The sequence below is a fragment of the Leopardus geoffroyi genome, chromosome E3, assembly GCF_018350155.1.
Source record: "Leopardus geoffroyi isolate Oge1 chromosome E3, O.geoffroyi_Oge1_pat1.0, whole genome shotgun sequence".
Classification (NCBI taxonomy): domain Eukaryota; kingdom Metazoa; phylum Chordata; class Mammalia; order Carnivora; family Felidae; genus Leopardus; species Leopardus geoffroyi.
The window spans coordinates 26472490-26499642 of NC_059340.1; the positions used below are offsets into that span (position 1 = coordinate 26472490).

General features: G+C 41.3%; 1 protein-coding gene across 7 annotated transcripts in view; it reads right to left on the minus strand.

The window, feature by feature from the left end:
• Nucleotides 1-27153, minus strand: part of IQCK (IQ motif containing K) — a 127136-nt gene that overhangs the window by 56638 nt on the left and 43345 nt on the right. For 4 of the 7 annotated variants that reach the window (XM_045461672.1, XM_045461680.1, XM_045461675.1 and 1 more), the window contains one exon: nucleotides 14564-14648. The exons of the other annotated variants lie outside the window; for them this stretch is intronic. In XM_045461672.1, the coding sequence (XP_045317628.1) occupies nucleotides 14564-14648 (85 nt within the window). The remainder of the gene's footprint in view (nucleotides 1-14563; nucleotides 14649-27153) is intronic. 7 annotated transcript variants of the gene reach the window in all.

Consider the following 27153-nt stretch of genomic DNA (forward strand, 5'->3'; position numbering starts at 1 on the left):
GAAACCAAGAGTCGGATGCTCAACCGAATGAGCCACCCAGGTGTCCCTAGATTTTTGCTATTCTTAACATTATTATCATTCTTCTTGTTATTGCTTCCTCTGAGCTCATCAAGAGGTGGATGATGTTTCTAAAGCACCCAGCACTGTTCTTGGCAAGTCGAAGGTCCTCAATACACATCTGTCAAATGAGAGAGTGAACATATGGAACCACACGTCAATGGAGGGAGTAGGCCTCTATTTGAGTGGAACCGGCAGAAGGGATACCCACAGCCATCCTTGGGGGCACTCTACTTCACATGCTAGAGGTCTAATATTGGGATCCCCACCTAAAACCAAGACCTCCAGAACGTTGAGAAGTACAGAAGTTTTACTCTACTTTATCAGCTCGTATACATGACCTAGATCTCCCTAATAGCTTATAAACATTCTCCATGTGTTAGAAAATGCTCACAACCAATTTTACTATGGGGGTGGTTCACAAATACCTGCAATACAGCCTAAAGGAAAGGGCATTTGGGGATCTTCTGGTTGGGAAGGTAAGGTGATAGTGAAACTGAAAAGTAGACTGAAAATGTATTCATGGGCCAGCAAACACCAAGAAGATTCCTTAAGAAGATAAATCTGTCTATGTGGAGTTCCCACTAGAGGAACCGTGGGCAGAGATTTCTTATCAAATCACAAAGGTCGTGACCAACCCTCTGAGGCTATCAAGAGATGGCTGTGCACCATCAAGAGGAAAGCTGAGGGTAATCTGATGCAACGCCCATTTTTAGCATTCCTTTTGCACAATACAATGTCTGACTTTTGCCAGGGAAGTCTGCCCACCTGTCAGGAGATATCAGCACTCAGGACAGAAATTCCGAATGAAGACAATCTTTTCTGTCCAATACTCAGATGAATTAAACACACCCCATTAGCTTTCAGCTGGTGCTCTCCTTTCAAGCCTGTTTGGGGGACCGTAATTTCCCCTCGCACACTTCATTTCTTCACCTTACGAGGCTTGGTGCAGAGGTGGTTCACAAAGTCCAATGCTAAAATGAATACACTTTTCTCAAGAGTGATCTCTTGGGGATTAACAAGCACAGCTGTTGAGTTCAAGGATCCTGGTACAAAAGTACCTTCCCACAAAAGTCTGTGTGTAAGTGCCTGTGTCGATCCCAGAGAAGGGCTTTTAAAATGGAACAGAACAGTTTGTTCTTTGTTTTCAAATGCCTTCATCAGAGAGATAATTTAAGGGATTCAGTTATTCACTAAAATATTTATTATGTACCTAGTATGTGCCAGTGTTCTAGGGGCTGGGGATACAGGATGAACAAGTCAAGCAACCTCTACCCTTACGGAGCTCACATTCCGGTCAGGATGACAGGCAAGAGACAAACAAGTGAATATTCAGTATGATGTCAGGTGATTGGTAAGTGATAGGCAGAAAACAAAGCAAAGTAAGAAGCTGGAGAGTGATGAGGGGGTGCCATTTTGGAAAGGGTGACCAGAACAGATATTCAAGAAGAATCCTGAATGAAGCAAGAGAAGGTACTGTGATTGAGAGTTGCCAAGTGCAAAGAATAAACAGCAAGTGCAAAGGCCTTGAGATGGGAGCATGCATGGTGTCCCTGATGAACTATATAAGAAGGCCACCTGCTGGTTTTTTCAACAGATGCCCTGGGATGCCTGGTTAGCTTACTCGGTAGAGCATGCAACTCTTGATCTAAGGAAGATGGAAGCAGTAATAATAACAGCAACAACATCAGCTAATATTTACTGTGGATTTACTATGTGCCTGGCACTGTGCCAAGGCCCAAATGTGGACTAACCATCCAATTCAATCTTCACAGGTGGGAACTATTATTATTCCTGTTTTATGAACAGGAAATTGTGGTTCAGAAGTTAAATAACCCACCCAAAGTTATCAATAACCTGACATACAGATTCAAACAGATCTGTCTGCTGCTAGAGCCCATATTATTAACAACTGGCCATGAAGCATGTTTTACACAGAATAAAACAAGTCTTTCCACTCACCCACAACATTTAAGAACAAGAAAGTTAAGGCTAATGATGAGAACTTCAAGTTCTCATTTGGGGGGGAGGGTCACGCCTACCAGCCCAGCCAGCTGCCAGAAGTGGATGAAATTTTCTCTTCCCCTAAGTGCAGAGCTTCAACTTGGAATTTCTGATGTCTGCATAAAAATATGGGAGGAACTACAAAACTTTTTCTTTGTATTCTTTGAAGGGCCTTTTCATAGTTGCTTGGCTTTTATCCTGCACTGTTCTCCTCATCCATTTTCTACCTAACTTAAAGAGAAAGGAGTGGTTTTTCAGGGGGAAAATATCAAGGTCAATCAAATCAAACACAGTTGAACACCCATCTCTTTCTTTTCCTCTTATTGTGGTAAAATACACACAACATAAAATTTACCACCTTAACCATTTTTTCATTTTTTTTTTAAGTTTATTATTTTGAGAGAGACAGAGTGAGTGGGGGAGGGGCAGAGAGCAAGAATCCAAAGGAGGCTCCATGCTGCCAGCACAGAGCTCAACACGGGGCTTGAACTCACAAAACTGTGAGATAATAACCTGAGCCGAAACCAAGAGTCTGATACTTATCCGACTGAACCACCCAGGCGCCCCACCACCTTAACCATTTTTAAATGTACTATGCAGTAGTATTAAGTACACTAAGTAACTGTTGTGCAACCATCACCACCATCCATCCCAAGACCCTTCACATCTTCTAAATCTGAAAGTCTGTACCCACTGAACACTCCCATATTTACCCTCTCCCCAGCCCCACAACCATGGTTATACTTTCTGTCTTTATGATTCTTACTATTCTAAGCTCCTCCTACAATGTGGAATCATACAGAATTTGTCTTTTTGTGACTGGCTTATTTCACTTAGCCTTAGGTCTTCAAGGTTCATCCACGTTGTAGCACATTACAGATTTCTTTCCTTTTTAAGGCTGGACAATATTACATTTCATATATATAGCACATTTTGCTTATCCATTTGTCTATTGATGGACACTTGAGTTGCTTCCACGATTTAGGTATTGCGAATAATGCTAGGAACATGGGTGTACAAATATCTATTCGAGACCCCACTTTCAGTTCTTTTGGAACACACACCACTTTTTATTTAGAATCTTCAGAATGGTCTAAAGAGGGAAATGCTGGGGCGCCTGGGTGGCTCAGTCGGTTAAGCGTCCGACTTCGGCTCAGGTCCGTGAGTTCGAGCCCCGCCTCAGGCTCTGTGCTGACAGCTCAGAGCCTGGAGCCTGTTTCAGATTCTGTGTCTCCCTCTCTCTCCGACCTTCCCCCATTCATGCTCTGTCTCTCTCTGTCTCAAAAATGAATAAACGTTAAAAAAAATTAAAAAAAAATAAAGAGGGAAATGCCAATATTTCTCCCCTGCCTTTTAAACTGTTGGCTGATCCAATGGGTTTTTCTCTAGTGAAGTCTAACACATGTGCTGTGAAAGGCTTTCTTTGTTCATGAAATCAAAGAGTTCTCAAAATGACTTGTGGTCTGTTATTTCTTGTTAATTAAGACTGTAACAGGAGAGCTATAGGCAAAATAATCAAACTTCCTTGCAACCCAAAAAAATCATTTGAGCCTACTTCTTTTCTACACATAGACACAAGTGTGTGTAAACGTGCATGCACACACAGACACACACACACACAGAGCCCTAAAGAGGCTGAGGAATAATAGTTTAATGATGCCAAATTTGAAAAGAGGAAAAGGGATCATGGTTAAATGTAGGGTTCCAAGTCTTTATTTAAATAATGTTTTTACGGGTACTTGGGTGGCTCAGTCGGTTAAGCGACTGCCTCTTGGTTTCAGCTCAGGTCATTATCTCATGGTTCATGAGTTCGAGCCTGGCCCTTACTTGGGATTCTCTCTCTCTCCCTCTCTTTGCCCCTCTCCTCTCACGCTCTCACTCTCTCAAAATAAACATTAAAAAAGAATCATTTATACATGTTTTTATCCCACTGTAAAAGTAACATATAATTTTGTTTCTATCTATAAAAACAATAGATGAGGGGCGCCTGGGTGGCGCAGTCGGTTAAGCGTCCGACTTCAGCCAGGTCACGATCTCGCGGTCCGTGAGTTCGAGCCCCGCGTCAGGCTCTGGGCTGATGGCTCAGAGCCTGGAGCCTGTTTCCGATTCTGTGTCTCCCTCTCTCTCTGCCCCTCCCCCGTTCATGCTCTGTCTCTCTCTGTCCCAAAAATGAATAAACGTTGAAAAAAAAAATTAAAAAAAAACAACAACAAAACAATAGATGATTTGAAAAATAAAAAAAAAGTAGAGGGCAAAAACATCACCCTCATCCCACCTCTCAACAACAACAATATTTTTTATATATTTGTTTCTTGTGCATTATCTACATGCACTTGTTTTAACATAATTATAAACAATATATATGCATATATATAAGACATTTTATTCTTCCTTCACTTAATATACTATGACAATATCCATCTTGTCACTATGCTCTGTTTATTATTTTTAGTGTCAGCATAATATTCCATTGAGTAAATGCCCAGTCTTTATTTTATAATTACTACATTATTGAGTATTGATTATTTTACATTTTACTTAATCTAAAAGATGTCATACACTTTCATGAAGAAAATTCTGATCCTGTATCATAACTTTGGTTCTGGTAGAGCTTCACTTATTCAGCCTCCAGCTACCAGAATAGGCCAAGAGATATCTAGATATAACAAGTGGCCGCTCAATCATCACTTTTCAGGCTTTGTGAAGCCTCAGAGATCTGCTGTACTGGTTGCAAATGGTGTTCCCTAGACAGAGTTGTGCAGTGTACAACCCACACAACTGGTCACACTGCCTTTACCTGTTCATACCCTCTTGCACAGTCCATGCAACTTCAACTTCCCTCGACATACTTTATGGACCCAATCTCTTACTCTTCCTCTCTTCACTCTCCTGTCTAGACCTACAGCAGGACATATTTGTCTATATCGCTGGTGCATGTAAATATATCTACAGGCTAGTCTCCAGCCTCTCTAGAGAATAATATAGAAATAATTTCAAAACTCTGAAAAAAGATGCTTACTTTTTGAGCCATCAATTCTACTTCTAGCAATTAATCTCATAGAGAAAATCAGATAAAGGTGCAGACATATGAACAAGGATGTTTTTCATAATATATGTTACATAGTAGAGAAAACTAGAATGTCCAGCTATGGTTAAATAAATTATGTATTATAGAGCCATTATAATTTGTGAAACTGACTTTTGTGTGCTGACAAAGAAGGATATTCCCAATATAATCATTAAGGGGAAAAAGCAGGCACAAAACAGTGATTATCATCATAATTTTGTTTTAAAAACTTCCTAATGAATAGGAAAAATTCTAAAGGGATGAATACATGATTGAATTTTTAAAAACTTATATGTATTATCCTTTTTTCCACAATGGAAATCTATTACTTAAGCAATAAAAATAATATATGTGCCTAAGAAAATTTTGCTCCTTGGGGTAGGCTTCCCTTCCCAACTACGGGCAAGCCGATATGGGCCCCAGTCTTTCCCTGGGACAAAGTGGCATAGTTTCTCTGTACGAGTGAACCCAGATTTCTATTTTGTGTCCATATCCTCTTTAATGTGCAACTAATCAAGAGTCTAGAACTTTTTATCTTGAAAATTATCATTGTCAGGACTCCTACTGTGACAGAAACCCCTCTGGAAGAGACTCATTTGTACGGCTGAATCCAGATGTTCCACAGCCTTAAAGGCTCAGCTCCCTCCTATCTCTCATCTCTCTCGCCTCTGCAGTCACTTCTCCATTGGGTTCTTCACACAGTGGCAAGATGTTTGCGGACAGCTGGGCCTTCCAGAGACCCCCATGCAAAGCAAGCTGCTGCACTGTGTGAACAATTGTAAGACTCCCAGAATCGAGTTTCACTAGGTGTGAGTGGCCTGATTTAGGTCTTGCCCATCATGAACTAATCCCTGTAGCCAGAGGGATACAATATTCTAGTGTCCAAGCCGACACAGACCCACCTGTGCGGTGAGGGGGCGGGGGACTGTCCGACTTTAAACATGCGCTCTTCGTTTACAGCAAGCTATTTCTCCTTGGGGGCACCTCATCCACCCCAGGTCATTGCACAACAGACAAAGGTATAAATGCACAGATTCTCATTGTTCTCTGCAGGTGGAGATCAGGATCTCCAATTTTTTTTTTTTTTTTTTCCTGCAAAGCCACAAAGGCGCTGCTGGAGCAACCTTGCTCTGTATTGTTCATCAAATGAACAAAAACGGTAATGATTAGTAGCCTTTGTGATTGTCAGTTGTCACAGTGCCTAGAGGGGAAGTCGATCCTGGGAAGAGGGAAGACTGTGTGCCACACTGGAGTCTAGGCTGAGTTAGACAAAATAAAATAAACAAATGGGCAGAAGGCATAAAACACCTGGAGCTTATTTAGACAGAACCAATATTCAATGGATTTATCTGGTCTCTCTGTCCTAAATCATTAAGGAAATTTCAATCCTTATGGCCCATGAGAACTTCATTTGAACTTCACAGGAGAGCAGAGTTTTCTCTATTAATTGTTACCTATTCTATCCAGTATTTCATAAGCAGAAGAACCATTGATGTGGCAGCTTATGACCAATCACACTTCAGAAAGGAGAGTGTCCAGAGGACCAGATTTCATTCACAGTATCCAAATGGATTTAAAAAATTCAGTTTGCATGTTGAAACAATCTAAACTAACCATTACTCTAGTGTTCTGAAAGAAGGAATAAGAGCATGTCTCCTTTTACAGATGTGTTTAATATCTAGTAATAACTACCAGGAATCTATTTATATGGCTAATTATAAAGTCACAGCTACCAAGAATAGCTCAGTACACAATGCTTTTCATACCATGTGACATTTCTTTTAATGTGGTTGGTTAAAATATATTTTTATGATATGTCCAGCTAGTTTTATGATAAGTGAGGATGTCAGATTTCTGGATTTTAAAACTTCCTGCCAAGAATATTATTCAATCTTAAAAAGGAAGGAAGTTCTGGGGCGTGTGGGTGGCTCAGTCAGTTAGTTAAGCGTCAACTTCGGCTCAGGTCATGATTTCTCAGTTTGTGAGTTCGAGCCCTGCGTCCTGCTCTGTGCTGACAGCTTGGAGCCTGGAGTCTGCTTCGGATTTTATTCCTCCCTCTCTCTCTACCCCTCCCTCGCTCATGCTCTGTCTCTCAAAAATAAATAAACACTAAAAAATTTTTTAATATAATAAAAAAAGGAAGGAAGTTCTGACACATGCTACAATATAGATGAATATTAAGGACATTATGCGAAGTGGAATGAGCCAGTCATGACAAAGACTATATGATTCTACTTATATGAGTTATCTAGGTAGTCAAATCCTAGAGACAGAAAGTAGGAGGGTGGTTGTCAGGGGCTGAGGGAAGGAGGGAATAGGGAGGAGTTATTGTTTAGTGGGCACAGAGTTTCAGTTTAGAATGATGAAAAAAGTTCTGGAGATGGATGGTGGTAACGGCTGTACAACAATGTGAATGTGCTTAATGTCACTGAACTCTACAACTAAAAATGGTTAAAATGGTAAATTTCTTTTTTACAGTTTTTAAAAATTTATTTGTTTGTTTTTAGAGAGAGAATGAGCATGAGTGGGGGATAGGGGCAGAAGGAAAGAGAGAGAAAAAGAGAGAGAGAATCTTAAGCAGGCTCCACGCTGAGCGGGGAGCCTGATGCAGGGCTCAATCTCATGACCCTGGGATCATGACTTGAGCCAAAATCAAGAGTAGGAATGCTTAACCAACTCAGTCACCCGGGCACCCCAAAATGGTAAATTTCATGTTATGTATATTTTAGCATATGAAAAAATTTTGTGGGAGACTATATTTTTCCTTCATGGTGTTTAAGAAAGTACAAGTAAAGGTTTTCATTAATTGCAAAACCTTCATGGTAAGTGCAGTGAAACTACATGCGAGTGTGTAAGGAAAGAGAGTTTGTACAATTGCCAGCTATGAGGTAACACTTCATGAATTCCTGAAAATCCCTTTTTCTGGTCATAGGATACCTCACTGTTATTCACAAATCCAGGCCCAAAATCAAGAACCTGTGTCAGAAGAACACATGGTTAAAAGGAATAAAGTGCCTTGCTTTGTATTTTTCCCCATAATATTCATGTGTTTATTATTTTTTTAAGTTTATTTATTTGTTTTGAGAGAGAGAAAGAGTGAGCAGGGCAGGGTCAGAAAGACAGGGAGAGAGAGAATCCCAAGCAGGCTCCACACTGTCAGCACGGAGCCAGACATGGGGCTCAAATCCATGAACCATGAGACCATGACCTCAGCTGAAACCAAAAGGTGGATGCTTAACCGACTGAACCACCCAGGCTCCCCTCATTTGTTTCCTTATACAGAATTCACATAACATAAAATTCACCATTTTAAAGTTTACAACTCAGTGCTTTTTATTCACAAAGCTGTACAACCATCCCCACTATCTAATTCCAGAACATTCTATCACCCAAAACAATGCCATTAGCAGTCACTCCCAGTGCTTCTCTTCCTCCAGTCCCTGACCACCACTAATCTGGTATCTTTTAAAAATTTTTTTCTTAATCTTTATTATTTATTTTTGAAAGAGAGAGAGAGAGAGAGAGAGAGAGAGCAAGGGAGGGGCTGAAAGAGAGGGAGACACAGAATCCGAAGTAGGCTCCAGGCTCTGAGCTGTCAACACAGAGCCTGACATGGGGCTCGAACTCATGGATTGCAAGATCATGGCCTGAGCCAAATGGGACGCTTAACAGACTGAACCACCCAGGTGCCCCTAATCTGGTTTCTGTGTAGGGATTTATGTATTCTGGACATTTTACTTAAATGGACTATGTGGCCTATTGTGTCTGGCTCCTTTTACTTAGCATAAAGCTTTCAAGGTTCACCCATTTTGTAGCAGGTAACAGTACTTCACTCCTTTTGATGGCTGAGCAACACTCCATTACATGGATGTACCACATTTTATGTATCCATTCATCAGTTGGTGGACATTTGGATTATTTTCCACATTTCGGCTACTGTGAATAATGCTTCTGTGAACCTTCATCTACAAGTGTTTGGACAGATGCTTTCCATTACCTTAAATATACACCTAGGAGTGGGAATGCAGAGTCATGGAGTGGTGGCTCAATTTTTAGATTTTTGAGGAACTGCCAAACTGCTTTCCAAAGTGGCAGCACCATCTTCCATTCTCACCAGCACTGTGTGAGCCCTTCCAAGATCTCTACACTCTCACCAACATTTGTTGTCTTTTGGATCCTAGCCATACTGGTGGGTGTGAGGTGGTATCTCACTGTGGTTTTGCTTTACATTTCCTACATCTTTTCATGGGTTTGCGTATAGTCTTTGAAGCAGTGTGTATTTGAATCCTTTGCCAGTTTTGTAATTGTGTTATTTGTTGGGTTGTGAGAATTCTTTACATATTCGAGATATTGAGCCCTTATTTGATACAAGATTTGCAAATATTTTCTCCCATTCTGTGAATTGACTTTTTTATTCACTTGATGGTGTTCTTAGGAGCCAAAATTTTTCCATTTTGATGAAGTCCGATGTGCTTTTCTTCTCTTGTTGCTTGTGCTTTTTGTTATGTAAACTGTTGTTTAATCCAAAGTCATGAAAATTTACACCTATGTTTTCTTTTCAGAGTTTTACCGTTTTTGCATTTTAATTTAGGTCTGATTAATTTTGGATTAATTTTTGTATATTGTAAGAGGTGGGAGTCTAACTTGATTTTTTGCATGTGGATATTCAGGCGTTCCATCACTATTTGTTGAAAAGACTATTCTTTCCCCATTGAATGGTCTTAGCACTCTTGTTAAAAATCAATTGACCATAAATTTAAGGGGTTATTTCTGGACTCTCAATTCTATTCTATTGATCTATGCCTGTCCTTATGCCACTAGCATTTGGTTACTGTAGCTTTATAGTAAGTTTTCCAATAGAGAAGTGTGAGTCCTCCAACTTTGTCTTTTTCAAGACTGTTTTGGCTATTTGAGGTCTCTTATATTTTCATATGAAACTTAGGATCTGCTTGTTAATTTCTGTTTTTAAAAAAAGGCAGTTGGGATTTTGATAGAGATTGCATTGAACCTGCAGATCAAGTTGTACCGCCATCTTTACATCAGGTCCTCCAATCAATGGACACAGGCTGTCTTTTGTTTGGGTCTTTTAAAATTTCTTTGCAGTTTCCAGCGAAAGTCTTGCAGTGCTTTTGTTAAATTTATTCCTAAGTATTTTATTCTTTTTGATGCTATTACACATGGGATTGTTCTGTTAATTTCATTTTCAGATTGTTCATTGCTAAGTATGTACAAATACACTTGATTTTTGTATATTGATTTGGTATCCTGCAACCTTGCTGGACTTGTTTATTAGTTCTTTTGTGTGTGTGTGTGTGTGTGAATTAGTTAGGAATTTCTGTATGGAAGATCATGTCTGTACAGAGAATAGAGATAGTTTTACTTCCTCCTTTCCAATCCGATGCCTTTTATTTCTTTTCTTGCCTAATTTCCTTAGCTAAAACCTCTAGTGCTATGTTGAACTAAAGTAGAGAGGATATCTTTGTCTTGTTCCCAATTTTAGGGGGAAAACACCCAGTCCTTTCTCCCTAAATATATTAGCTGTGGAGTTTTATGACCACCCTTTATGAAGTTATTGAGTGTTTTTATCATAATGTAATATAATCATGTTTATTAATTATAAATTAATGGCTAATTTATTAATTATAAATAACAAAATCATTGGATTTTGTGTTCTGCATCCATTGACATGAAAACATGGTTTAAATAAATTTGAAATTAATGAAAATTATACTATAGCCTGTTTGTAAAAACTGATCAGTGTATATAAGGCTACGGTCTCTCAAATTTTTCCCAGCTACTCCAAGTTATCCACTGTTGTCAGATTGCTCTGTTTCCCTTTAGATATTTTCCTATCCTTTGTGTGTGTGTGTGTGTGTGTAGTTGTCAAAAACATACAGTACATTTTAAAAAAATTTTTAATGATTATTCAGTTTTGAGAGAACAGGGGAAGAGCAGTGAGAGAGAGGGGGACACAGAATCTGAAGCAGGCTTCAGGCTCTGAGCTGTCAGCCCAGAGCCCTACACAGGGCTTGAACTCACAAACCACAAGATCATGACCTGAGCTGAAGGTGGATGCTTAAATGACTGAGCCACGCAAGCACCCCATAAAAATATACAGTATGTTTTAATCAAATTGGTATTTCACACACACACACACACACACACACACACACACACACACACAAACACACGCAATTTCCTCCCCTTGGGATATCATCTTGGTCCCAGCAGACAATCCAGTGTTCCATCTTTCTTTAAGGCTGAGACCAAGTCCTTCCTTTTTTGTGGAAGCTTCCAAGGTCATCCCATATATCAGACCTCTTTTCCTTCTGGCAACAACTTAGGATCTTCCCCCCTCACTTGGTGACCTTTAGTAATATATTTTTAGCACAGGAGATGTTTGGGTTTGAACAACCTGAACTCTCACACAGTATACACTGACCTGTAAACATCTTTTGTACTGTGAGGTACTATATCACTAGTGTGATGATGGTACTATAGCCACAGTTAAGTTTTGGGCCACTTTGACATCTTTTTATATGGCAGTGTTTGTTGGTGTGATAAGCTGAATTCAGCTGTCTTAAGGACTACAGACAGTCCCCAACTTACGATTACACTCTATGATGGCATGAAAGCCATATGCCTTCAGTAGAAACTGTACTTCGAATTTTGAATTTTGATCATTTCCCGTGTGAGTGATATGCTATACAATATTCTCATGAGGTGGCAAACCACAGCTCCCAGTCAGTCATGTGATCACCAGGGTCAATAACCAATACACTGAGGATAATTCTGCACCCAAACAACTATTCTGTTTTTCATTTTCGGTACAGTATTCAATAAGTTACATGATATATTCAACAATTTATTATAAAATAAGTTTTGTGGGGGATGATTTTGCCCAACTGTTGGCTAATGTAAGTGTTCTGAGCACATTTATAGGTTAGGCGAAGCTAAGCTATGATGTCCAGTGGGTTAAGTATATTAAATGCATTTTCAACTTACACTAGGTTTATCAGGATGTAACTCCATGATAAGTAGAGGAAGATCTCTATGTTTCTCATGCTGTGTCCATAACACAGGCCCCCTGTGTGTGAAAGTCTTATTACTGCATGGGAGAATCAGGGACAGAACATCCCCTTTTACTGTTAACATAGTGATTACAATTCAGTCTTCTGAGCATGATTTGAAGAAAGGGCTTTGCTGTTTTAAAGAAACAAAATCTGCAAATCACTATTTTATTGCATTTGGCTCTTACTGTCTCATTAAAAGGATCAGAAAATGGAAAAGTAAAACTGCTAATGCTAGTGTAACAAGTTCAAGTCTCACAAATGAAATATACTGACGGCAAAGGTGGAACTCAAAAAGCATGTGGAAGCCAGGAATCTTTCACCTTGGTTGGACATCACTGGACTTAAACTAACCTGCTGATGTTCAATTACAGAAGGACCAAGACCATATCTATAAAATATGTAGGAAATGCTGAAAACCTATGTAGTTAAAAATTATATCTAAATCGTGACATATCACAGAGGGTTTTATTACTGGCTTTTAACTCTTTGGGAACAAACTGCTCCTTATAATGTGCAAGTCTATTATTTAACCCTCACACTTGACTTTGAGCCCTGTGTTCACTGGACAATATTGCCTGAAACAGTAAGCTGCATATAAGAAAGGACAGTCCCATTTAATATTTAAATTCTTTTTTTTTAACGTTTATTTATTTTTGAGACAGAGAGAGACAGAACATGAATGGGGGAGGGTCAGAGAGAGAGGGAGACACAGAATCGGAAACAGGCTCCAGGCTCTGAGCGGTCAGCACAGAGCCCGACGCGGGGCTCGAACTCACGGACCGTGAGATCATGACCTGAGCCGAAGTTGGATGCTTAACCGACTGAGCCACCCAGTCGCCCCAATCCCATTTAACATTTAACAAATATTTTGCTTATTGATTTATTAATTGTATCTTATTAGAATTCATCTAATTTCTTCCTGGACAACCGTTTGCCGGCATGTTCACCTCAGGCTACTTCTCCTACAGCAGCTCTGAGGAGAGCGTCAGCATGGAGATGTTTGGCCTCCGTGTAAGTCCACTGAGACCTTTCTTTGTGGCAATGTTTACCACCTCTGAAATCAAATCTAAACTAGTTCCATTGATGTTTAACACTCAGACTTGGGTAGAGACACGCTTTTACCTAGAATAGGAGCTTCATGTTTATTGGAAGCTTCTTAACATTGATGTATGGCCAAAAAATTGGGAAGAATGTATACTTTTTAGCACAAGATACACAGGCCACTCTCATATGTATATTTGGTAAGAATTTTTCAAAGTACATCCTCTGGAAGGGCCACATGACAATATGGATCAGGAGCTTTAGAAAAGGACTCACCTTTTGACCCAGAAATTCCACTTCTAGAATTTGTCCTACATAAACAACCAGACAATTGTGCAAAGATGGCTGCACAAAGATATGTATTACAGCATTTATTATAATAATTATAAACTGGGAATAACCAATAGGAAAATGGCTACAAAAGACAAGTTTCAAAAGAAAAGGTTACTCCTAGCATATGATAAGTGTCTATATGTTATTCTGTCTTCTAAGATTTTTCAAATTTTACATTTTTCATTTATTTATTTTAAAAACTTTTAAGGGGCACCTGGGTGGCTCAGTCGGTTGAGTGTCCGACTTCGGCTCAGGTCACGATCTCGCAGTTCGTGAGTTCGAGCCCTGCATCGGGTTCTGTGCTGACAGCTCAGAGCCTGGAGCCTGCTTCGGATTCTGTGTCTCCCTCTCTCTCTGCCCCTTCCCTGCTCATACTCTGTCTCTCTCTGTCTCTCAAAAATGAATACATGTTAAAAAAAATTAAAAAAAAATTTTAAGTCCCGTTTAGTTATCATAACAGTGTTATATTAGTTTCAGGTGTACAATATAGTGACTTGACAGTTCCATACATGACTCAGTGCTCATCAAGATAAGTGTACTCTTAGTCCCCTTTACCTGTTTCACCCATCAAGATTTTTAAGGTTTGGAAAGTTTTACAGCAAAATGCCAACAATGATTATTTTGGGGTAACAGTTTCAGCAATTCAAATTTTTTTTTTTGCTCTAACTGAATTATCTGAATTTTCTTTCTCTAAAACGAACATGTATTGCTCTCTGTATGTAAATAATATTATTTTTTAGGTAATACAGGCGAGTCGATCCAACATTAAAAGGCTGTAGAGTACTTTTCATGATAATTGCAAAAGAAGCTTTGGTAAAAATACTAAACCACTCTTTGAGATGTATTTTACAGAGAATCCTATTTCTGAGGTTTGGATGTTAGCTATAACACCCTCTGTTTCAAATTCATCTAACAGTTTTCCCATGGGCACTCTGCATCACAAAAATTCCCCACCAGGCCAAACGCCATAATTGCACAAGAATCTTACCAGATAGGCTCTCCAGAAGGACTGAATGATCAGCGCTGCCTCTCCTGCTGTCAGCAGGAGGGAGAGTGGTATTGCCGGCCGTGGGCTGAAAAGCAATAAAATGGTCATATGCCCCCGAGAATCCATCCTTCAGTCTCAGCAAGGCCTTTGACAACATAATGGCCTCTCTGATTAAGTGCCTCATCCATTTCCATTCTTAGAAAGCAACAATGCCATTTTTGATAGAAAAGTTTAAGCTGGGTTAGCGTGTTTTGTTTTAAAATCGAAGATGGATTTTGTTTTGTTTTGCTTTTAACCAGCAAAATCTTAAATCACTATTAACGTGCTCTGCTTTGAAAGGCTCAGGTTGCTAAAGCTGCATGTTACTCCTAAAGGTGCCACATACATAAGGCTGTGTAGACATAAAACAAGAGACACAGCAAGGGCGACTTTTAAATACTGCCTTATGACTGACACTTAATAAAGGGCTCTTTTTCCAACTTCCTATGGACGAGAAATGCAAACAAAATATTGGCATTTATCTCTGATAAATTGTGTGCACATTACAATTTAATGTGGCTTAAATTCAAGCATATTTTTTAAAAAGAATGTTTCATTTATTTAAAACATTTTTAAAAATTTTTATTTACTTTTTGAGAGAGAGAGAGAGAGAGCAAGCATGAGTGGAGGAGGGGCAGAGAGAGAGGGAGACAGAATCCGAAGCAGGCTCCAGGCTCTGAGCTGTCAGCACAGTGCCTGACGCGGGGCTCGAACTCACGGACTGTGAGATCATGACCTGAGCTGAAGTCGGACGCTCAACCAACTGAGCCACCCAGGCACCCCAAGCATATTTTTAAGTTAAGTTCTGCTACTACATCTTAATAGGCAATAAAATATGTCAAGTGCTGGGTCAGTTAATACTGTTTGCTCTTTTTGGATTGTGCAGATTGTGATGGGATTTTTGACCACAGATACTACATTTAAAAATCACGGCTAAATGCTCTTTTCTTTTCTTTTCCCTAAAAGTTTCATAGAGATACTAACTCCTGACAAGATCTTATGAGTATGACTTAATTCTGGTTCCTTATGTTTCTCTAAAGCACAGCTACCGCTGAAAAGCCAAGTTAAGTCTTTTTAGATATAGTACAAACAAATGAACTTCTGGAAGTATGTGGGTCATAGAGGCTGATCTCAAGGCAAGAACCCTGGAAACGACTTTGCAAGTGAGGGGTTCTTAAGTGCCCTGGCCTCAGAGCTCTCCCTAATAACAACCATCATTTGAATTTATACTAACTCCCATTGTGTAGAGAGGTTGACTAAGCTACCCAAGGTCATACAGCTTGTAGGTGGCCTAGTAGGGATCTGAGCCCAGACCCATCTGATCCCAAAACCCAGGCTGCCCTCACAATGCTCTGCTAACACCAGACCTCAACTGAGCAAACACTCGCAGATGCCCAGCTTGGCACAGAATGCAAAGCTAAGTGGCAATAATGCGTGATTCTCCAGGATGTGTGGTTTTATTTCCCCCTAAACTCTGACTTAAAAACAACAACAACCCACCCTTCATACAGTATATTTGTTTGAATGAACATGTGTGCTTTTGAATTATTCCAGAATCGAAGAAATCAAAGCCAGGAAGAACCTCGGGGGTATTAAGACCATTTCTAGGGAGCACAGTGTTGTTGCCAGGTTCTGGGTCTTGGGCTGGGCAGGTCCTTTCGAAGAGACCAAGTCAAGGACAGTCTTCTACTTCTTTGGAGAGATAATTACACCCTCAAAATGACAGAAACCTTTCCCTAACGTCCTGTTTCCATTTTCACTTGCATGATGTGGTGGCTTTTTTTATTTTTTATTTTTTTTTTGGTTCTGTTTTTGTTTTTCACTTCTTCTTACCTAATATCTGGCTTTCTGGGCTGCAATGGAGCATTCATATTTTGCTGGAGGCTTGCCACCGGAGACATATTGGCTCCCTGCTTTCCACATCAAATGTCTCTACTCATCCACTGTCCTTATTCTTTAAGTCTCAGTTGTGTGACACCAACAAATAACATCCCTGAAGCAATTCTCCTTCACTAGTTAAAAATCAATGGCTTCTAGAGAGACCTTGGGGTTTCTAAGGAGACCTTGGTGTGTTGGCAATGGATTTATGAGACTAATATTATCATGCATTAATACTAGCTGATATTTACTGAGAGCTTTCTGGACTTCCTTCCTATCAGCCTGGCTCCTTGTGCTCCAGCCATGGTGGCCCTTTTCATCTCTTCAAAAGTGCCCTTCCACCCATGGTCTTTGCAGACCCTGCCTTTCCTCTGCCTCCAATATCCTCCTATCTGCAGCCGTATAGCTGTGCAGGTTGCTGCTTAAGGACACCCAGCAGATGGGCCAGAGGGCACTGAAACCCAGCCCATGCTCTGCCCGCTAAGCCATGCTCATGGCCTGGGGTCACATCTGCCCTGGGGTAGGAGTACCTTTTCCTAACTTGCTCAAAATCTAAGGTTGGGGGTGAGAGGGCTGACACTCTTCCTGGTTCACTCTTAACTCTTTCTTCTGATCTCCATTCCAGTGTTACGGAAAGGTGTTTTTTGTTTAGGTTAGGACCCAGTGGAGCTCTGTGTAATTTTCCTTCCTAGTCCTTGGCCTAATTCAGAGATAGAAATCTGTGTGGTTATCTAATTAATGCCCTAATCCTCAGCCGGACTTCAGGCTCCAGGAGGGCAGAGACCAGGCCCGTGTCTGCGCCTCTTGGCAGTCCCAGCACTTAGGAATTATTCCAGAACCAGAGAAGTCAAAGCCAGGGAGAACTGACATTTCTAGTGGGTAGTTGATAAATGTTTGTGGAAGGAGCTCTCTGCCTGGCACAGTGTCCTAAGCACTTTCCATACATTATTTCATTGAATCCTCACAATCTTAGCAAGGATAATAAATAAAAGTAGTATTAGCTGTGGTTATCCTTCTTTTAGAACAAAGAAACTGAGGCACAGAGGTGTGAAGTGACTCATTCAAGGTCACAGACCATTTCCTGCTGAGAATCTTTTGGCCCAGGAAGCACAGGGAGTGGCCTAAAAGGGGAAGAGAAGACAGCTCAGAAGGTCACTGATGTGGAATTCAGGGTCTCGCAGCTGTGCGTGTTTAATAGAAGAAAACAAGGTCATTTGCCTAGAAGAAAAAACTGGGGAGGGAGAAAAAAGCCGTAATCATAGAAGATGCCCTCTTCATTAATTCTTACAGTAATAACTTGGCAGGTATTCATTTGTCTGACGCTCCACAGGGAAATCCGATGTCAGGACAGCAGAACAAAGTGGAGTTTGTCACTTGTATCGGAGGGGAGATTTGATGGCGCCTTTCTGTTCGGCTGCAATTTCCCTGCCTTAAGTATGTTTTTCTCTACTGATGTCATGAAATCCTCAAAGTAACAGTATTCCTGTTTTGGAATAGCAGTAGGAAAGGAGACCTGCAAATCTGGGGACAACAGGCTGGGCCAGCCCAACAAAGGGCTTTCACCAGTAATGAAACCTCGAACCGCTTTGCATGACAATGAATCTCCAAAAAGCAAAATGAGATTTCTAATAGGCCTTTAAGCAGTAATATGAGGCCACCTTTAGTGACATCCTTGCTTTCATGGCTAAATAATGGGGTGCTGTCTAGTTCCCAAACCAAGAATAAGTATGAGAGAGCCAAATGAAAAGGACTTAATCTTCTGAGTGTAGTCCCTGGGAATTATCAATCATTTCAGCAGGCCAGCGTGAAGGGACAGAAGCCATGTCAGGCCCTTTTCTCTCTTTTGGAATCAGTGCAACTGGCTTCAGGTCAAATAAAAATAGAGATCGAGTAGAGGCAGCTTCTCATCATTGGGGAACTGGGAAGGGGGAGGAGGTGCCATGTCAATCACAGGAGAAGGCGGGCAGGCTCCCTCCTCAAGGGCTTACATGGGACATAACCCAGAGCAGACAGGTTTGCATGTTTCAACGGGCAAAACAGTACCACTGAGTATGTTTCCAAGACTTGTCTTACTGGTAATGCTCATTTGTCATGTCTTTTTCCTTTTTTCTTAAATGTGAATCAAATATATTTGAACATAGGAATCGATGCTATAATTCTGAGAAAGAACAAGCATTTATTTTTCTGATTCTGTGTGTATGCATAAACACACACACAATTCTTTCCCCCTTTTTGGGTGCTAAGTAAAAGATTTGCAGGACCTAAAAGAGATACAGCACGATTTCAAAATATACAAGGGACTCTGAAAAGTTCATCTTTGTTAATTTCTACATCCAGTTCTAAAACAAGAGGGACCATCCCAAAGTGGCACTTAAACAAAATAAAGCAGAAAGCAGAAAAGCTTGCTTTATATTGAAACTTGAATCTTGGAATCCAAATTCTATCCACTTTTCATTAGGTAAGAGACTACGTTGTTTTCTTGGAACACGAAAGCACAACCCTGATGCCAAGCCATTTACAAAATGACACAGGCCCTAAATCAATCTTCATTTATAAAGCCTTTCTAGGGCCTAAGTATTTAATAACAACTACCCATCCTATCCAGCAAAAGAGATTATCCAGTCCCTGCCCGGCCTTAACTGGTTTCCCAAACATTCTGTGTTAGAGGCATCATCGGTCTTGAGTAATAAATTTCAAATATTTGGAAGAAGTACAACAAAGGTTATCTGGAATGACACATCCAGATATATGGTGACCAGCCATTAGGATGGAATCTCATAGGATTTTCTGTGATGTCAGGAACAACTCTGAAAATCAGTAGGGTAGAGCCAGCTGCATTACTCTCTAGCGGCCTTAAAGTGCATTCAGAAACCATGGTTACTAGGATGTGATCTGGCTTCTGCCCCCTCACTAATCACCCTGAGAGACCGACAAGCAGGTATTACCCTGGCATCAAGCTGAATCACTCTCCTAAGTTAAACACAGAATCGAATCCCATCTTACCAGCCCCATCACTGGACGTCGCATATGGGTCTAGCCAACAGAGCTCACCTAAGAATAAGACAAGGCCAGGTGCCCACCCTGTAAAGTATAACCGTGTTGAAAGTCAGGGTTGTGATACGTGATGCGTTTTGATAAACGGGTCCAGGTTGCCGTGTTGTTTAGTCTCTTTGTAACGGATTACATGTTTTCTTTAACGTGACTCAACGAAAACCTGAGGGAGACCTGCCTCCTTCCCAATCTCCCTTTTTTCCCCCTCCAGAGAGCGAGCCTGAGCAAGGGTGGGTGTATCAGAAGAGCAGACCACCTCCCTCTTCACGGCTTCCAAATCTCTGGCAGGGGATCTTAACTTGGTTTGTGTCATAGATCCCTTTTTACACTGGCAGTTTGGATTTCTTTTCTAAATAACATATATTTTTTTAATTTGAAAGAGAGAGAGGGAGAGAGTACACAAGTGGTGAGGGCGAGGGGGCAGGCAGAGGGAGGTGCGAGAATCTCAAGCAGGCTCCAAACTCTGACATGGGGCTCACTCCAACGACCCTGGGATCATGACCTGAGCTGAAACCAAGAGTCGGACACTCAAGTTACTGAGCCATCCAGGCACATCGCCCCCCCCCCCCCAAATAATACTTTTTTTAAATATGAAAGTAAATATATAAGATTTCAAAGCAAACCAATTATACTGGAATACAGTTTTCAAAATACTAAAAAAAAAAAAAGACCAAAAACAGGTGGTGGGTCGCCTGGGTGGCTCAGTCAGTTACGTGTCCAACTCTTGATTTTGGCTCAGGTCATGATCTTGCAGTTCCTAAGTTCCAGCCCCTAATGGGCTCTGCACTGATGGCATGGAGCCTGCTTGGTATTCTCTCTCTCAGCCCCTTCCCTGCTTATGTGTGCGCATGTGCTCTCTCTCTTTCAAAATAAATAAAGAACAAAACAAAACCAGGAGGTGACATAATAACATATGTGTTTCTAGAGTATGCAGTAAATAGGAAGAGCTAATGGCATGTCAATTAACTGCTGTAATTTAGAAGTGACATGTGTAAACGATATTTCAAGACCACTGCAACTACTGTATCGGGATGTGAAAAAATCTGATCACTATTAGTGACCAAGACACAGGTACCACGGACTCTTCTGAAGCTCGTTGCCCATGCTCATAATTAAAAGTGAGGCTAAATTTCAGTTAAAGGGTAATGAAAATAGAGAGGCAATGTGTCCACCTTCCAAGTTCAGGGACCCCTGAATCATTGACAGCATGGCTGGAGCTAGGGAAAGGGGAGAAGACGAGGTTTACATCCAGGATGAGACTGAGAACTAAAGATTTAAAACTAAACAGGATGAATTCAAACAGTGAAATGAGACCATCTAAAAACAGAGAGTGACCAGGAAGTTAGGGAATTCGGCCAAAAAGTTATTTAAATGGCAGCCTCCCAGACAGAAGGGAGACCCACCATGATACAGCAGGTCAGTTAGTGGGGAAAAAATAAAAAGACAGCTTCATATTTTTACTCCCCAAAACTTGGGATTTATCCATAAAGCCGTTAAATTTTCAAAACAGAACTTTAATTTCTGCCACTCCATTTCAGTAACTGGCTCCTCATTCAGCCAGTTGCTCAGGCCTGAAATCTCCAAGCCATGTTTGACTTCTCTCTCACCACACATTCAATCCATCAACAAGTCTTGGTTCCAACATCAAAATATCCCAAATACAACCTCTTCGTGCCTCCTGAACTCTGAGCTGCCATTATCTCCTGCCTACAGTAGCCTCCCCACTAACCACTTGCATTGTTAGAGGTGACTGAAGTCAACTTCCCCGCTAGCCACCAGAGTAATCTTCTTATTTATTTATTTTTAAATGTGTATTTATTTATTTTGGGGGGGGGGCAGAGAAAGAGAGAGAGAGAGAGAGAGAGAGAGAGAGAGAGAGAATCCCAAGCAGGCTCCACGCTGCCAGCACAGAGCTGGACCTGGGCTGGATCTCACAAACCATGAGATCATGACCTGAGCAGAAATCAAGAGTCGGACCTGAACCCCAACTGAACAACCCAAGTGCCCCCATAGTGATCTTTTGTAAAAGATAAATCAGATTCCCTCGATCTTCTCCTAAAAACCCTCTGATAGTTTTCTATCACACTCAGAGGAAAAAAGTTAATCTTTACCATGGTACCCAAAGGCCCACCCAACCTGGGTACAACCTAGCCCACTGTTCTGGCTTCACTGTCCACCCGGCTTTGGCCTCCCTCATCTCCTCGTCTCACTAGCGAAGTCTGTTCCCTCTCTCAAGGGCCTTCAGAGTGGCTGTTCTCTCCACCTGGAACACTCCTCCTTCTGATCTTTGTAAGGTTGGCTTACAGACCCCTGTGCAAACGTTTCCTGTTTAAAGAAGTGCACCTTCCCTGGCTTCTCTAAACACCGGCAGCTCTCACCCCAGCCCTGGGATGCTCTATCCACTTACGCTGCTTCATTTTTCCTCAGAGCACTTGGGTCTTCTTTACATTATGCAATATGCTTATCTGTTAGCTTAGTTATTGTTTGTCTTTATACTAAAATGTAAACTCTATGGGGGCCAAGACTTTCTCTTGTTCTCCACTCTATCTACGGTACCGAGAAAAGTACCTGGAAAAGAGTAGGCATTCAGTAAGTGTTTTTGAATGAATGCATATTATAGATAAGAAAACAGAGAACTTTCCTTAATGTCAGGATTTATCAGTGGCGGAGCAGATATTTGGTCTTTCTCTTGCTTGGTTATTCTGCCCTCCATGTTTCATACTACTAAAGTAGTGACTGCCATTCTCCGCAGATTAAGGACACAATAAAAGCGATCATTCTTTGGAGACCTCCTATGAGCCCTCTGCAATGGATGTCTTTAATTTTCATCTGCTCAACAGACCCTGCCCCTTCTTGTGGTATCTATCAGCCGTCAGATTTTGCTTTGACAGTTCCACCTCCCTGTGCTGGGGGGTGGGGAACGTGGGTCACAGCACCTCACCCTCCAGTAACCGAGGGGTGTACCTGACAGCCAAGCTTAGCCAAACAGATGCGGTTTCCCTAGAATGTGAATCTTGAGTGGACCGGCAGAGACTATAGTATTCTTCCCGGCACTGTTGTCTAAAAAACATGGGTCTATGATTCCTGGATCACTACACCTGCTTTCTAAGGCCAGGTCCTTACCTTTTTGTTCACATTTGTGAGTAATCTTTTTTTTCTTTCAGTATATACCCTTTTCCTTAAGTAGCCTTTAAATTTCTGTTGCTTGTGACAATTTCTCTGATACCATCTTAGACCTCACGGCAACCCTGCAATGTCATCCCCAAGTAACAGGAGAGAGGAGCACGGCTGGTGAACGGATTATTTCCAGGTTGCCCAACTGTGGCAGGCTATATAACAGTTCCCCAAGATGTCCTCATTCAATCCCCAGACTCTTGAATGGATACGTCCCCTTATATGGCAAAAGGGGCTTTGTAGAAGGAAAGGATTTTGAGATTATCCCAGATTATCTAGGTGGGCCAATGATGTAGTCCCAAGGATCTTTGTGACAGGGACGCAGCCGCAGATGGCACCACAGGAGTAGCTGTGATGATGGACACCAGAGGTCAGAGTGAGGCAAAGAAGGGGCCATGGGCCCTCCAGAGTACAGGCAGCCTCCAGAAACCAGAGAAGGCGAGAAAACAAATTCTCCTCTAGAGGCTCTGGAAGGAATTGGTTTTACACTTCTAGCCCGAGAACTGTAAGAGACGACACCTGTGTTGTTTTGAGCCATCAGTTTTGTAGTAATTTATTAAGCAGCTATGGGAAACTAATACCCCAACTAATAAATGGCAGAGCTCAGGCTGGAACCCATGCTGCCTCCAACAGGCTCTCTGGGCTTGTTACCAAAGAGTCACCTAGAAACAACAGGAAGAAAGGAAGGAAGCAGGACTGTGTGCCACAGAGAAAAGGGCTACCCACATGCCAAACCTCCAGCGAGAAAGCAGCGCATAGCGGATTTATGCATCCCAGCATGGCCTGAATTCAGGAAACAGCTCTCCTTCCTTCCTATTTGAAGACAAATGCTAATATAAAGAGCAAAGTTGATTTATTATCCTCACGAGGCTCCTAGCCTCTGAAGTTACCCATCTATAAGACAAAATAAAATTAAAAGATTTTTTTCCTTTCAACAGGACACGACAGCAAATTTACTGCCATGCCACCTTTTAATTATGATCCTTAGTGCAACATGCATGCTGTTTCCTATGCCATTTAGAAGGCACGAACATTTTCCTTCAGATTATTAACCTTCTTGCAAACAGACCATCATACGAATGGCTGGTGTTTGTCCTCAAATGGCACGGTGACACTTTTGTTTTCACCTCAGCTTTTGGTCATAAGATACCTTTCATCGACATGAAAGTATTGTAGATTTTTTTCTTTTTCTTTTTTTTGTCTACGGGCTGAAATTTGCTGAAAAGACATTTCACCCAAAGCAAGCTTTTCTAAAACACAATCTTTGTTTCATTGAAGGTCTCAGCTTTAATGATGTCTTTCATGAGCCTTCTCCCCTGAGACATGGGACCAGATAGACAGCAGGGCACTTTTGTTCCTTGTGCTTGTGTAGTGATTTCTTTTTGCAAATGCATCTGACCAACTCCTTTTGGTCAAAATAAAAGTGAAACTTTTTTTGTTCTCAATATGATAGCAAATAATTTCCTTGTTTCCGATTGGCTGGTTGAGTCACGACTCTATAACAAAAAAGAGGATGATGCCAGATTCATAAATAGGAGGAAAGGCATCAGAAGATATGATGTAACCCACCACTGTTGAAAGGTAGGGAAGAAAACACCCTCATTAAGCTCTCATGAGAGCATGTAGCACATTGTGTTTTTGGTCCCAGTTATTACTCTTCTCCCTGGAAAAAAAGAATTGTATATCTCTGCTCTGCCATATGCCTTGCAGTCTCTTCCAGGGGTGGTGTCAACCTCCCTATAGCACTGCTATTTGGCTTGGCCATGGACTTGTATCGGCCAATGAAATGCGAGCAGAAGTAAGGTTTGCCACTGCGTAGATGGGCCATTGCCTTTCTCTCTCTGCCATGAGAGGGAGGGAGGGGGCTGTTCCTTCAGCCTGGGTCCCAGAATGGAAAGGGACATGGAGCTGAGCCAAAAGTGATATGCAGCTAACATAAAAAAGGGGAAGAAGAAACATTTGACATTGTAAGGCACTGAGATTTGAGGGTTGTTTAGCAACAGAACCTAGACAAAGCTAAGTTGGAATACTGGAGGCTAGTTGGGGCAATACCATGTCAGAGCACGTATCAGGACTCTTTCATTTGCAAGTAATAGAAACCTACCTCAGGGCACCTGGGTGACACAGTCAGTTAAGTGTCCAACTCTTGATTTCGGCTTAGGTCATGATCTCATGGTTCGTGGGTTCTAGCCCTGCATCAGGCTCTTCACTGACAGCAGAGAGCCTGCTTGGGGTTCTTTCTCTCTCTCTCTCTCTCTCTCTCTGCCCCTCCCCCACTTGTGTATGCTCTCTCAAACATAATAAAATAAGATAGATAAAACTTAAAAAGAAAGAAACCTAACTCAAACTGGCTTAAGCAAAAAAAATAATTAAAAAAAAAAAAAAAAGGATTAACTAAGAGAGAAGGGATAGAGTCAGCTTTAGGCATGGCCAGATAGAGAGGCCCAAAACAATGCCATAGAAACTCAGGCTCCGGCCACCTCTCAGTTCCACTATTATCTCGGGCACAACCTCTTTAGGTGCTTGCCCTCAGCAGCTCAAGGCTTATGACTTCAAAGCTCCAAGTCTAGAGGAAAAGAGAGAGTCTAAAGTAAGTCTAAAGGAAAAGAGCTTCCTGGTTGCTTCCTAAAAAAATCTTGGGGTTATTGGTGACTCAAACAATTTGGGAGCAACTATAGTAGTCAGGGGGATTCAATGGTCTGACTGGCCAGGCCTGGGTCACATCCCCAACCCAGAGCCAGAGGGGGAATCAGCTCACTGTCCACATGGACTGAGAACAGGAGAAACGTGATCCTCTCAGCGTCACATGGAGTTCTGTACCCAGAGGAGGAAGAGGAAATCAATGCAGGGTGGGGAAAAACATAAATGTCTACCACAGGAAGCAAGAAATGGAATAAAAAGAAGTAGAATAGAGGTGCCTGGGTGGCTCAGTCGGTTAAGTGTCTGACTCTTGATTTCGGCTCCGGTCATGATCTCATGGTTTGTGAGATCGAGCCACGCATCAGGCTCTGCTAATAGCACAGAGCCTGCTTGGGATTCCCTCTCTCTCACTTTCTTTTTGCCCCTCCCCACTCTCTATGTCTCTCAAATAAACTTTAAAAATTTTTTTGAAAAGTAGAATAAATACCCTTTAGTTTTGTAATTGTTTTTAATTCTTAAAGTAACTCTGTAGACAATATGAAAGCTACAAAATAATTTAGAAGACAAAATAAAAGCCGCGTTCCTGACTTTGGAGTGAAACATCCTTTTGAAAGATTTTTACATGTAGAGTTATTTAATTCTATGATTATCCTTGATTTTAAACATTTCCTTTTCACTGTATAGTTTATTTAACAAATATGTTTATTTTCTTTGTGATAAATCTTAGTTATCTTTATAAACCTAAGAAAAAATATTTTTTAATGTTTATTTATTTATTTTGAGGTGGGCAGGGGCAGAGAGAGGAGAGAAAGAGAATCTCAAGCAGGCTTTGTGCAGTCAGCACAGATCCTGACACGGGGCTCGAACCCATGAACTGTGACATCATGATCTGAGCTGAAACCAAGAGTCAGACGCTTAACTGTGTGAGCCACACAGGTTTCCCATACCTAAGAAAAAAATTTAAGGGTTGTCAATGTCTATATAAAATAGCTACAAAAAATGCAGTTACTTGGAAAAAAAGTTATGGAAAAGAAATGGGTAACTGAGAACGCATGGACAGAGTGAAGAGTATGCTAAATTATGGGGAACCTGTAGGAGAAGGGCCTGTCATTTATGTGAAAAGCGATCGGCAGCCATCCGTGACAAATGATCCCAACCCACCAGCTGTGATCTGACAATATAATGACATCACGCAACAAAGACAGCTGGGCTTGGTAGAATCTGTCTTACCAAGAACGTTAAAATAAAGCCAAACTCACATTTTAGATGGTTCCCCTGGCTGGTAGATAGGATTCTCTGAGGCAATAAATGCTAACACACATAATATAAAGAGGAGTTGTATCTTCTACTACAGCTGTACTCTGAAATCAGCACATAAGATGAAAATCACATCTAGTCAAAATGTCCCCTTCACGGCATCCTTCAATCAATGTCACATAGCCAGTGTTCTCCCTGTCTTAGCACTGATCACTCTAAGTAGCAGGTGATCTAAGAGGCAGGTTCTTAAAGGCATGGACTCAGGAGCCAGGTTGCCTGGGTTCAATCCTGTCTTGTTGTTTGCTAGCTTCTGACCTTGGGCAGGTAGGTCATCTCTGCGCCTCAGTTTTTTCTCTGAAATATGGCTGTCACTGGGACAGCCAGTACTCGTGGAATATCCAGTGTCCCTTATGGATCTCAGCCTCCCTTGCAGTTGGTTTGGAGTCAGGCTCTGTCAGGAGACGGGAGAAGGTTAAGAACATTCTAGGCTGAGAAGGTTAAGAACTAAAATGCCTCCTTCACTCTTTTCTTCCTTTGCTTTAGTGACCTCA